Source organism: Chaetodon auriga, chromosome 1 (assembly GCF_051107435.1).
Source record: "Chaetodon auriga isolate fChaAug3 chromosome 1, fChaAug3.hap1, whole genome shotgun sequence".
In the NCBI taxonomy this organism is placed as follows: domain Eukaryota; kingdom Metazoa; phylum Chordata; class Actinopteri; order Chaetodontiformes; family Chaetodontidae; genus Chaetodon; species Chaetodon auriga.
The window spans coordinates 31,839,019-31,852,500 of NC_135074.1; the positions used below are offsets into that span (position 1 = coordinate 31,839,019).

Here is a 13,482-nt window from a genome sequence, read left to right on the forward strand (position 1 = left end):
CAGGCGTGAGGTGGACGGCTGAGAAATCTGGCTGAAACGACGCTTGTTTTTACGATTTCACTTCATGTTCTATCAGCCTTACACTCAGTAAACACCTGTCAGGTAATTTCACTATTAAACACACTGAGGGAACATCCTCTGTGGGATTTCTGGAAAAGTTTTTGGGTTTTAGAAACCTGCAGAGAGTTTACATTCTGCAATTCAATGCTTACACAATGTATTTTCCAGTATGTTTTACAACATGTTTAAGCCAACAGTAAACAATTTGAATATTTAGTGAATCAGTATTTTTCCCAGCAGAGGTTACTTGTGTTGGAGAGGAGGGTCAAGATTTCTCAAAGTGACTGTGAAATACACACTGAGAACACAGATAAAACACTGACACTGCGCTTCACCGTCCAATCAAAAAGAGGACTGTGGCCAAAAGCTGAGTCAGCGTTTCCTCAGGTCCTGTTCTGTATGTGCGCAGAGGTGAACGGGTCATGTCGCAGGTGTAAATGCATCGATGATGTCGATGATATTGTACGGCTCAGTTTACTTTTCCTTTTAACTCGTGAGTGCAGATCAAGCTGCTGTTTGGCGTCTTCTTCCTGCCCGTAAACACACAGAGCAGAGGAGTTCCTGCCTCATGCAAAATTGAACTGCACCCTCTGCCAGTTAAAAAACAATTATGAATCTTTAAAGAGCGAAGGAAGAGCTGCATGTGGAAAAGTCACCTTTCCAAAAAAGAAATGCTTTGAAATGTTTGAAGTCACATGAGTCTTTAGTCTATGTCACAATCCACATTCGGCCAACCCGCCTTCATGGCCGCGCTGGTCGGAGACGCTCACCTCGACCCATACTGAACACCTACTGGAAAAACACTTTCCAGCATGTTCATGGCTTCCTGTCAGAGGGAATCCAGCAGAGAAACGACGGAAATGTCACACTGTCCTTCAGCGTCTTATCACCACACACACTTCCACATCTCATATATCACTGCACGGGCCTGACATCGTGTCCTGCAGAGCACACAGAGCAGAGCAGCAGTTTAAACCTGACAAACACCTTGAAGCCGCTCTCAGACGCAAGAGGAGACAAGAAGTCATTTATTTAAATAGATTAGTACTAACAGAATGTAGAAATACTGCGCTCAAGGTGAAAGTCCTGCATTTAAATTTCTACTTAACTAAAAGTAGGGTTAAAGTTGAATTTCTGTGGCCTCAGCACGGCCTCAGAGTCTCTGTCTGAAACGATGTGTGAGCAGTTATCGTTTAGCGCTGAGATGATTATTCAATTAACTCATTAGCAATCGGCAGAAAAGCCACCAAGGACAGGTCTGACATACGGCTGATCATTAAAGGGGAACTCCACCAGGTGTCCACATCAGACTGCTTCCAGGTGTTTGGCCGTTCCACTGAATAAGTGACAAAGTCATAAAAAGCCTTCAGTGTCTCAGAGGGATGCTGGGAAACGTCCTCTAGTGATGTCACTCGAGTCAGCGTCAGTTGAAGACTTTGAAACAAATCTGATGGTGCGTTAGCCACTATTAGCAGAGTTGCATTGTGGGTAATGTAGGAGTCAGATGGACAAAGAAGAAGAATGAGCAGAAAAAAGAAGACGATGACCTGCTGCACGTTTTTTTAAAGGCCTGCTGGAGTCTTTACTGTTAGTCCTTCATTCAGAGCTTTTTACGGTTTATATCACTGAAAACTGAACTTCGAACTGATTTTGATACTGATGAAGAATATTATTTACAGTCCTCAGAGCCGCATTAAAAATTCTAAATGTGTGGGGAAAATGAGAATTGACTACTCAGAAGTCAATGGACTTTTTTACAAGTTTGTGCAAATCTGCAGGATTTCATTCTCTGTAACTCTTCATCTCTCCCTCCAGGACAGGAGGAGGAGGAGGAGGAGGAGGAGGAGGAGGAAGGTCATACCATCGACCTTGGCATGCTTCTGTTTCCTTGCAGGGGTTAAAACCGCTGCACATGCTCTGCTATGCAAAGTGCTGCATGCCTGATGGCGGTGGAGCGACGACCCGGCATCATCAAACGCAACCCGGAGCTGATCCATATTCAAGCTCCTGCAAGGACACTCGGCTCACCTGCGCCATCGATTTTTCTAAATGGGATTTGTTCACGGTGGAGAATAAACTCCGAGCTCTACGCAGCTCTCTCTGTGTCTCACACACACACACACACACACACACACACACACACACACACACACACACACAAACAGAGCAGCATACATCTATCTTCATTTCTAATGAAGCTTGCATTGAAGTGGATGTGACAACAGAGAAGACAGGAGTGGAGCAGAATAACTTAAGAGCAGAACATGGCGGAGACCTTGGGACTGAACGTCAGGTACCATTAGACAGGACTTTTCACTTAGCTGAGAGGACGGGACGGCGTCTTAAATCCTCTTTTCCCTCAAGAACAGAAGAAAGGTTTCTATCAAAAACTGAAGCTAGCAAACCAAACAGCTCCATGCGAAGTTAAACTCCTGAAGCCTCCTGTCTTTCATCCATCAGACTGTCGCCTGCATGTCTGGTAGCAGGACTTTTAGGAGTATACACACATGTACATATGATTTGAGCCTGTGTGTGTGTGTGTGTGTGTGTGTGTGTGTGTGAGCTCTTACCTGGAGGCATCAAAGCTGTCATAGGAGCCCACAGTGTAATGTCTGAAGAGCTTCCGCCTGTCAGCACGGTCCGCTCGGGAATCTGCCCAAACACAGCAGAAAGAGATCAATACTCACATCCCATCTGTAACCAATGACAGCAGTTTGAGGTCAGAGCGACGTGGACAGTGAACCTGACAGCCCCCGACAACGCTTCAGCCTCTTTAGGATCCAATAACATGACAGGACATTTGACCCTCACGTCATGTTAAAGACCTTTTCAGGGAGTTTTTCCTAAAGGGGAAGTTCGGCCTGTTTTCACACAGTTCAACACAACGACGTGTCAGAGCTGAGAGGTGTGTCAACAAAGCCGCACGACCTTCACCTTCGCTCAGAGAGTCACGATTCAAATGACTGATGCTGTTTCGTCCTGCTGAGGACGGTCTCATGTGTCTCTCATCAGCACCCAGACCCACGGCAACATCTAATCTGCCCCTTGGATTCGCAGCTGTAGCTTTGAGGATTTAGGCTGACAATCCAAGTCACTGTATTATCGTACAGTAATCCTGTTTATCCCTGGAAACCAACTCATTTCAAACCTGCATTAACTGAGACGAAGCTGTAAACAACATCTGACATGTTATCACCTTGAAAAGTTGTTAATGCTGAACATTCCTCATTAGCAACGTTAGCAACATTAGCACCCAGGTACAGTCGAGATTCTGGCCCCCTGACAAAGTCCAATATATTCACCCTCCATTTACCTGAGAGAGAAACACCTGTTCCACCTCCTTCGGCAGCTCGTCATGAGTGCAGTCACTGGGACAGATGTGTGTCTCTTCACGATGGCAGTGACACACACACACACACACACACACACACACACACACTCTTTTTCTACAGTCGCAGCTTTGGTGCAACTGTTTCAACAAGCTCCCTCTAAAATGTAAACTGGTTTATGAGTGTTTGAAATCTGCAGTAAATGTTTTAATATTTACAGATAATTCGAGACAGTCAGTGACAAACATCCACAGCACACGTGTGAGAAGTGTGAGCTGCTCACGCTGCTTCAATTAGAGGCTCGTTAATTGAACTCTAATCAATCTGAGAACAGTATTTAAACAAAGATCCAGAGGGTGGCAATATTGGCCAGTGAATGGAGAAATCAGAGGTTTGACCGTCTAACCTGCAACCACCAAAGGTGTTTGTGACGTTGCGGATGTGCAGAAGGTGAGAACAGAAGAAAACACCTCAAAGTCCACGACACGTTTCACCAAATGTGCTGTTCAATGAGCTCCTCTGCTGTGGCCTCGGCCCTCGTTCACCTGCCTCCCTTTGATCTACAGTTTCATTTAAAGAGCCTGCGCAGCAACACTGAACCATGAAATGAAGAAAGCAGCATGAAAACAGGAGGTTCTCTATAAAAGGTGCATTTTAAACACACATGACCTGCAGAGTGGAGCCCATCTCATCCACTGTGTCCCGCTGAGCACCTCCTCCTCCCCTCCTCCCCTCCTCCCCTCCTCCCCTCCTCCCCCTCCTCTCCAGCTCTCTCCTTCCTTCACATGCTCTCTCACACCAGCTGTCACACTTTCACAGAAACTCCATCTCCTCTGATCCGGCTTAGATCTTGTCATCTTTGCAGGAACATTTTTTTCTCCCCCCCGATTCTACATCCACAGTGTGAGATCGGAGGAGGGAGGACGCGGCTGGAAGTAGACGGTGGACCGATGGGGGCGAAAATGGGTTACGACTTTATTTTCCCAGATGGGGGGGTGGGGTGTGGGTGTGTGTGTGTGTGTGTGTGGGGGGGGGGGGGGGGGGGGGGGTGATCGAGTTAATGTGTGTAAGAAAAAAAATCAGAGTATGGAGGGAGAGAAAAATACCTCCACAGCAGAGTCACACTCCATAGCAACTGCTGTCTGACTGCGACCAGCTGGTTTCTATGGTCACAGATCAATAGAGATGCACAGTGTGTGTGTGTGTGTGTGTGTGTGTGTGTGTGTGCATATGTATAACTGAATGTTAACACAGAGTACTCATGTTTGTGTGCTGTGTGAAAATATGCACATTACACTGTGTGTTTGTGTCTTTGTTCTGTCAGCTGTTTACACTGGAAGCATGTGTATAATGTGTGTGTGTGTGTATAATGTGTGTGTGTGTGTATAATGTGTGTGTATAATGTGTGTGTGTGTGTGTGTGTGTGCGTGCGCAGCAGTACATTCTGTCAGGCATCTGGGCCTCCCTGGGCTCCTTCCAGCTCTTTATTTTTCCCTTTACTCCATCTCACCTCACGATGCGAGGGAGTGATGCGCGAATGGGACGGAGGAGCTGACGTAGCCTGATGGGAATCGCTGTGACGCAGCGTCGCTACCTGCAGAGCGACGAGCTGCACGGCTGCATCTCTGGAGCTGTGATGGATGCTGAGCTCTGTCTTGATCAAATGACATGATTCGCAGTAGTGCTGGAAGCTGTGTTTCTCTGAAATCACGACCATCTTTGAGCAGTCGGTCGATTTGATTCATCGTTTTCTTCACGTTTCTTCTGTTTATTTGTTGTCAGACATGCTGGTGTGTCTGCTGGTGGCTCTCGAGATGGACACGTCCGGCTGTCAGTCCACCACTTTGATCCAAACAGAAATATCTCAACAAATGTTGGATAGATTTCTTGTCCCCTCAGGATGAATTGAAGTAATAAGGACAAAATCTGTGCAACAGAAACACGTCAACATGTTAGCATGCTGATGTTAGCATTTAGCTGGTGTACAGAGCTGCTAGCATGGCTGCAGACTGTTGCCTCATGTTTGTCATTTGTACATGTTTTAATCTTGACTTGCTCGTGTACGAAGCCACAGCTGGATGGCCCCAGATGAAATATAACGCTGTCATGTGTGACCTGTAGCGTGCAGCTAAAGAGGAAATGGAGGTGATGGAGCACAAACACAGAGAGCAGGAGGAACAGGAGGTCACTCGAGGCCTGAAACTTTGCAAAGTGCTGCATAAATAATACTTCACTTCAACCTATTCCCATATAAACCATATGTGAAAATCTGAAAGGTGAAATATTTTAATTGAAGCATTTGACCTGAAGTGACTCCACACGTGTTCATAAAACTCAATTTAACAAGGTCACTTTAAATCTATGACAGAATAACGTTTCTTTGCATATAGTTGTGTTATCTAAGCACGTTTTGATGTTACTGTTGGCTCTGTATCATCAGTCGGTCCCATCAGATCAGCAGCAGTATCCAATTACTACAGTAATCACCAGCCTGAGGCCACATGATGCCGGTGTGATGAGCAAACACTGAGCGTCCCAAAACACTGCTCACCTACAAAACTCATGACATCTACGAGCTGCTGCTGTGCCTGCAGGTGAAGGTGAGGGTCTCGTGTTTTGGTGGTATTCACAGAAGACGGTGAGAACACAATCATCCTCTGTAAAATGCACATGCTGTATACGAATGTGAGTCAATCGGGAAACGCATCTCTCTGGTGTACATCACTGTAACTAACAGACGCTGCAGGGTGACGAGTTAAACAGCAGTAATTAAGGAGCAGACACGTGTGCATACATTTGTTAATGTGGTCTGTTCTGTCCCCAGTGCGTTAAAAGCATCATTTATCTCCAGTCACAGTGTAAACATGCACACAGCGTGAGGTAACCTGCACCAGCTCACACTGTTTACGTGATCCAGCAAAGGCACCGTGTGCTAACATGTGATCTGTGTGCAGGTATCACAGACTCTCGATCAGGTCGTCAGCATTGCCTGTAATGATGCTCAAAGAGCTGCTGCACACAGGTAAAGTGCAGGACATGCAGCCAATGAGAACACAGCGTCATGCTGCTTTTAGGAACCTTTAAATGGGTATTTTATGAGCTCATCCCCGTGTTTTCAGACCTTTAGCTGTGTGGTCGGACAAATCAGCGTCGGCTGAAGACAAAGTTTGAAAATGAAAACACACAATGGAGCAGAAGGAAGTGAGCTACGTTAGCTGCTGCTAGCATAGCGAACGTCTGCAGGTGATGTAGGCAGCAGCTCTCAGAGGAAGGCGTGGATTAAGAGTGATGACCTCTCTGCTCCTGCTGCAGTCAATTTGATCCTTTTCTAGTTTCGTCAGATGGTGGAGGTACACGCTACGTTCAGCCCGGCTATAATAAACAGAGCAGAAGAAGAAGAAGAAGAAGAAGAAGAAGAAGAAGAAGAAGAAGAAGAAGAAGAAGAATGTTGTTAACCAGAAACAACACGAGACGCCTGAAACACACGACACACAGGCGCCGAAGGCAGGAACTTCTTCTTCTTCTTCTTCTTCTTCTTCTTCTTCTTCTTCTTCTTCTGTGGGTTTTGTTCTGGAAACAAACAAGTTTTTTGGATTTTTTCTGTTGCATCCAGCTTCTTGAAGTGAGATATTTCAAAATAGGCCTAAAAACACCTGAATGGAAACACGCTGCTGTGTTACAGGAGCAGAATGACGAGCCTCCATCACTCAGTCATCGTCAGGTGGTCTGAGTCGGTCGGTGATCACAGTTTGTGAGGACGGGCCGACGCCTGCTTTTGTTCTTCTACAATAAATTACATGTAATTTCAAGCCATCATGTTTTGAAATATTGAGCACGTTTGATCGAGCGTCATGATGTCATGAAGTGTGTGGAAACACTCAGACGGAAACCTTCTGTCGTAGTCGGCTGTTTGTGAGCTCAGCGGGTTCACGCTCGGCTCAGACACACACTGACAAGAATCCACCCAAATCTGCAGCGTTTGCTTTGAGACCTGAGAGGCTGCAGCCCCCTGACACCACCTGCTTAACCAGGGAGCCGTGTGTGTGTGTGTGTGTGTGTGTGTGTGTGTTTCCCATACATAGCTCTTCAAGTGCTCTCAGGGGTCCAAACTTGAACCCTAACAAAGCACGTCTAAGCAGGGCTTAATCCTGCAGCATCACATGTATTGAATTAGAGGGATTAGAAGCTAAAGGTGTTTAAGATGAATCAGTGTGCATGTGTGTGTGCGTGTGTGTGTGTGCGTGTGTGCGTGCGTGCGTGCGTGCGTGCGTGCGTGCGTGTGTGTGTGTGTGTGTGTGTTGATGGGATGAAAAGGTAAACGCATGCTAGCTTGCACGCTTCACATATGAGAGAGGGAGAAGATGCAGAGGATGTTTTCTGCTGTTTTCATCATGTAATATTTCTGTTGGATCATCCAGATGTGAGCTGATAACACACAGAATAACTGACGTAAACACTGTAAAACCAGAATAACCACAGCTTTAAAGTCAACAGTGTGAACCTGAACGTCCACACAGACTCACTACAGTTTCCTCCTCAGAGCTGCAGGAATGATTTGATAAGACTGATTCTGTATAAAGTCAAAGACGTCTGACGGAAAGAGTCTCTTTCACTGATCAACCGTCAGTCAATCAGGTTTCTCGTTCGATCAGGATTAGGATCCATACTGAACTACTCTGGCCTGTCGCACCAAAGACAGGGAGGAAGAGGAGAAAACCACTTCTAAAGGGTCTAAATCAGTGATTTCCCTGTTGGTGACTCAGCAGGACTTTGTGCATGTTTTAGTTAACGTCTTCATAATAATTATTGACTGAAATCTTCAAATATGTCCGACATTAACTGACTGCAAACGGCAAACTGTTCCTTTAAAGGTGATTATTTGATGTGCAGGCAGCTGGATGATGGAGGGACGAGCCCTGTGCTGCTAACTTCAAGCTGCCTCTCTCCATCCACCTGTCAGCCGGTCATCACACGGGCCAATCAGACGCGACCGCTATCCATGCAGGACGCTCACCGCCCCTCTAATTGCAACACACGGGCGTAAATGGCCGGCGGCCCTGGCCGAGGCCCCCTTTGAATGAGTCTTTGCAAGCCGCCATACTGTGCTCCCATTTTCTGACAGGCTTTCTTTGCAGGCAGACCTGGGGGCAGTTTGGACGTGGCACAGTGCGAGGAGAGCTCCCTGAGCCAATGGCCTTGGGTTAAGCTTTAAAATAAGCCACCCAGAAGAAGGCAAACAGCGAGAGAGAGAAGAGCAAGTTGCTCCCCATCTGCCTCCATCAGCGCTGACATACTCCCCGAGCCCAGAGACGAGGAGGGCGGGCGGGGGGGTCGACTCTGTGACACTGTGCTTTGTGATAATGTCAATAATTAACCGCTGTCATAGAACAGAAAGACAGAGCATGAGAAAGATCGTGGAGCAAGGAAGAGAGAGGGACAGACAGGGGGACAGACAGGAGGACAGACAGGGGGACAGACAGGAGGACAGACAGGAGGACAGACACAGGGACAGACAGGGGGACAGACAGGGGGACAGACACAGGGACAGACACGGGGACAGACAGGGGGACAGACAGGAGGACAGACAGGGGGACAGACAGGAGGACAGACACGGGGACAGACAGGGGGACAGACAGGAGGACAGACAGGAGGACAGACAGGGGGACAGACACGGGGACAGACAGGGGGACCGATGGGAGGACAGACAGGAGGACAGACGGGAGGACAGACAGGAGGACAGACACGGGGACAGACACAGGGACAGACAGGGGGACAGACAGGAGGACAGACACGGGGACAAACACAGGGACAGACAGGGGGACAGACACGGGGACAGACACAGGGACAGACAGGGGGACAGACGGGAGGACAGACACGGGGACAGACAGGGGGACCGATGGGAGGACAGACAGGAGGACAGACGGGAGAACAGACAGGGTGACAGACACGGGGACAGACAGGAGGACAGACACGGGGACAGACAGGGGGACAGACACGGGGACAGACAGGGGGACAGACAGGAGGACAGACACAGGGACAGACAGGGGGACAGACAGGGGGACAGACACGGGGACAGACAGGAGGACAGACACGGGGACAGACAGGGGGACAGACAGGAGGACAGACACGGGGACAGACAGGAGGACAGACAGGGGGACAGACACAGGGACAGACAGGAGGACAGACGGGAGAACAGACAGGGTGACAGACACGGGGACAGACACAGGGACAGACAGGGGGACAGACAGGGGGACAGACACAGGGACAGACACGGGGACAGACAGGGGGACAGACAGGAGGACAACAAGCCTTTTCTTGCCTTCACAGACACACAGCTAGAGGACGCTGGCTTACGACAGCAGCAGAGACCAGGAGGACGAGGAGTAAAGTGATGTGCGGGGGGGACGGAGCGTGCTGTGATATGTTCATTAGCCTGCACCCAGAGGACATCAGAGCACAGCTGAGTTAGCAGGGCGATGCAGCGCTTAGCTTTGTGCAGCACAGCCCGGGGAGACGCAGAGAGACGAGCAGAGAGACGAGCAGAGAGACGAGCAGAGACACATGCAGCTCATGTTGTGGAGAAAGAGGAGCCACGTGCCACCACGCCGCCTCAGGAGCCTCCGGCGTTTCGCCTCAGCTCTTTGTGTCCCCTCTCTCTCGCCATAAAACCGGGTGACGGCAAACAGCACGTGTCCTACATAAGCCAACGTCCCACCTCCAACTACCACACGACCCCGAGCGATTGGACTTACAGCTCCTCTCGTCGGCGGCCTTGGCCGGGATCTCCTCCACGCAGTCGGCTGGAAACCAGCCCACCTGGCCGTGGGCGCTGCCCTCCCAGAAACCCCCCTCTCCGATGCTCAGAACTGGACCGAGGGGACAGAGAGAGAGAGCGGAGAGGTGAGGACGGTGATAGAGGACATCAGTTAATGAAAGAAAAGACCAGCGTGTCCCCAAAGATCATTTAAAGACACTTTGTTTGAACGGTGTCCTGCAGCACATCACGAACAGGACATAAAGACATGAAGTGTTGAACACGGAGATCTTCATCACGGACCTGATAAACGGGACACGTTTCAAACAAAATAAAAACTCCCACGTTTGCTAGAAGTCGTGATTAAATGTCATCCATTAACAGAGTGAACGGCAGGAGGTCTGAGCCCAAACGCTGGCGAGATCGCGGCCTCACCAAAACCTGGCGAGAAATCCAAAATCAGGTTGTTTGGTTGCAGCAGACGGAGACGTCGTTTGGTCTGCGGTGGATAAAGATCAGCCACAGTTTGTTTAAGAGGACGTGACACCTGGACACGAGGGAGTCTCCGAGGTTAGAGCTGCTGCCATCAAGAGTCATTAAGAGTCATTCAGTCAATTACAGCATTTTAATGGAGGTTACGGTTAATTGACCCTGAGTGAAGATTACTTCATGCTTCACGTCATGTTTCACGTCATGCTTCACGTCATGCTTCACGTCATGTTTCACGTCATGCTTCACGTCATGCTTCACGTCATGCTTCACGTCATGACAGACTCATGTCAGACTTTTGTTTTCTGAAGATCTCGTTTTAACAGAGACACAGTTTACACTTCCAACCAAAACCCCCAAAATCCATGTTAAAATGTATTTTTTCTGGATTTTATGTCTCATTAAGGAATTCTGAATGGTCACACTTTGTTTCATTCCAGTTTTTAGCTCCCTAACATCCAGTAAGGAGTAGAAGTCCTGTTACTCCGTCTGACAGCATCATATTCAGTCTCCACCTGTTCTTCACTGAAGCTTCTGTTCATGATGTTCACTCTGAGATATTCTTCATTTTCTGTGCATCAAACACATCTGGTGTCTGCAGAAAATGAAGTTGTGAGGGTTCATCAGAGCCACTGTCTGTTCGGCTCTTCTCTTCTGTCACAGCGGTGATTAAAAATAATTGAGCTCCATAAAAATAACGATGATTCAGTGATTATCTTCAACAAAATCTTTCCTGCTGAGCATTAAAATAAACGTCTGGCTCTGAAGACGAGGTCGCCATAATCTGTCTGCACATTAACGGCAGCTTAACGCAGACGCTTCGACGCCTCACCGACGCCTCAGACCTGCAGAGGAGCCGGAGTTTCACCTGGAGCGTCTGCAGACGAGCGCCATGTTGTTCTGATGTCGCTCCTCGCCGTCTGCGTTTGGCCCCCGTGGAGTCATTTTCATCAGATATGCTAATCTGCCGTTTGATTTCCAGTTGTCTCATTTTCAGCACAATCATGAAACGACGGCAGCAGCGAATCAGAGCCTTTCATCAGCTGGATTCATCAGAGAAACATTCAGTACTCCAGTACTCTCTCAGTGTACACCCTTCAGATACTTCACTCGAGTATTTCACTTCCATGCTGCTTTATATTCTACTCATTTATTAATATTTCACTTTTACATTTATTTACAGCTTTAGTATCAGGTTACTTTGCAGATTCAGGTTTTTAAACCAAAAAATAAAGTACTATAAAGTAAAAGTACTATAAAGTAGTATTACAGATTAAACTATCCAGCTGTACATACAAAGTATAAATAGGGTCATTAAAATGAGTCCCATCTTCATTCTCACACATTAAAGGATCAAAAATCATACAGTTCTGAAATTGTGCGTCCAAGTAGTGATTTCTTTTACTTCTGGTACTACGTTTATAAAAATACTTTTACTTCAGTAACATTTTGTTATTGCATTGAGAGTCAAAAAGTAGTTTAGTGTACTAGAAGTATAGAAAAGTCATTAGAAGTACACACAAGAAGCCATGAAATTCTACTTAAATGTATTAAAAATGAATATACTAATTCTGCAGTACTTAAAATGGTATTTCAAAGTACTTATAAAAAGTGTACATGTATTATAAATTGTACTTAAGTGTACTTTTAAAGGATGTATTAAATTCAAAATACTTTTAATAGTAACAAAGTACACTTCAAGTCCATTGTAGTACACTACTAGCATGTTGTAAAGAGTACTTTATTTTCACTTCATTTGAAGTAGATTTAAGAATTTTCCAACATGGTGATATCATACAGTCGTACTGTGAGTGTGTTTTCAATGCTCATGAATCCTTCACTGGTGTACTTCAGTACACTTAAAGTTTTTTAAAAAATGTGCCAATTTAGCAAATATTTACACTTTGAGTATACTCAAGTATTACTAAGGTGGTACTCAAGTACTACTGGAGTACACTATACTTGCAGGCGACAAAAACAGCACGAAGTGTACTTTGTGCTTTCTTCAAGAAGTATCATTTAAGTCTACCTGAAGTATTTGTACTTGCACCCCTGGCTGGCCTGCAGCTCGCTCACCATGTCAGGTCTGCTGGCTCACTGATCCTGGAGCAGCACTGGTCTCCTGGAGGTCCAGGCTGGACTGTGGACCCCCCGGTGACCGTGAACCAAACAAACACGCAGACGGCGTCGTCTCACCTTTGACCCTGTCGCTCTTGTACAGGTTGATCTCCCCCTCGGCCTGGGCGGTGTAAGGACGAACCACCACAAAGTGTCTGCCGGGGACGGCGCTGTACAGCTTCCGTCTGGTGCCCACAGCCTCGCCGTGACTGCTGGGACTGACGGGGAGAGAAAACACCAGCGGTCAGCTCCAACTGAAGGTTCACGCTCAACGGGCCCAACAACAGAACCAACGAGGTCAGCGGCCCTGCAGCGAAAGGCTCCGCCGTGAAGCTCGCCGAGGGCAGGAGCGTTTCAGGTGTGTACATTCAGTTATTCACACTTTGTCTCATCTTTGATCTTTGATATGACGTCAGTGAAAACAGAATCTCAATAACAGAAAAAAATCCAGATTGCTGCAAAGATTCAGCAGAATCAAATAAAACAGACGTGTGGACTGAAAAAAATGGTTTAAAGAAGCTGCTCAAAGTGAACCTCTGACGGTCTGAAGGAACGGTATGAGCTTCCTCAAATTAGCATTAACAACACACACACACACACACACACACACTCTCACACACACACACACACACACACACACACACACACACACACACACAAACCAATTATGCAGAGGAGACGTCCAGAGGCCGGCAGCCACGTGTCCTGCAGCGGTAAGTGGGGCAGAATATG

The 13,482-nt window shown here is 47.3% G+C and overlaps 1 protein-coding gene across 1 annotated transcript in view; it reads right to left on the minus strand.

Annotated features, from left to right (window-relative positions):
- The window catches only part of LOC143323576 (SH3 and multiple ankyrin repeat domains protein 2-like), a 166,171-nt gene that overhangs the window by 47,524 nt on the left and 105,165 nt on the right, over window positions 1-13,482 (minus strand). Inside the window, exons 13-15 of the mRNA XM_076735501.1 lie at window positions 12,829-12,968; window positions 10,142-10,255; window positions 2,631-2,712 (exon numbers count right to left, since the gene is read on the minus strand). Coding sequence (XP_076591616.1) covers window positions 2,631-2,712; window positions 10,142-10,255; window positions 12,829-12,968 — 336 coding nt within the window. The remainder of the gene's footprint in view (window positions 1-2,630; window positions 2,713-10,141; window positions 10,256-12,828; window positions 12,969-13,482) is intronic.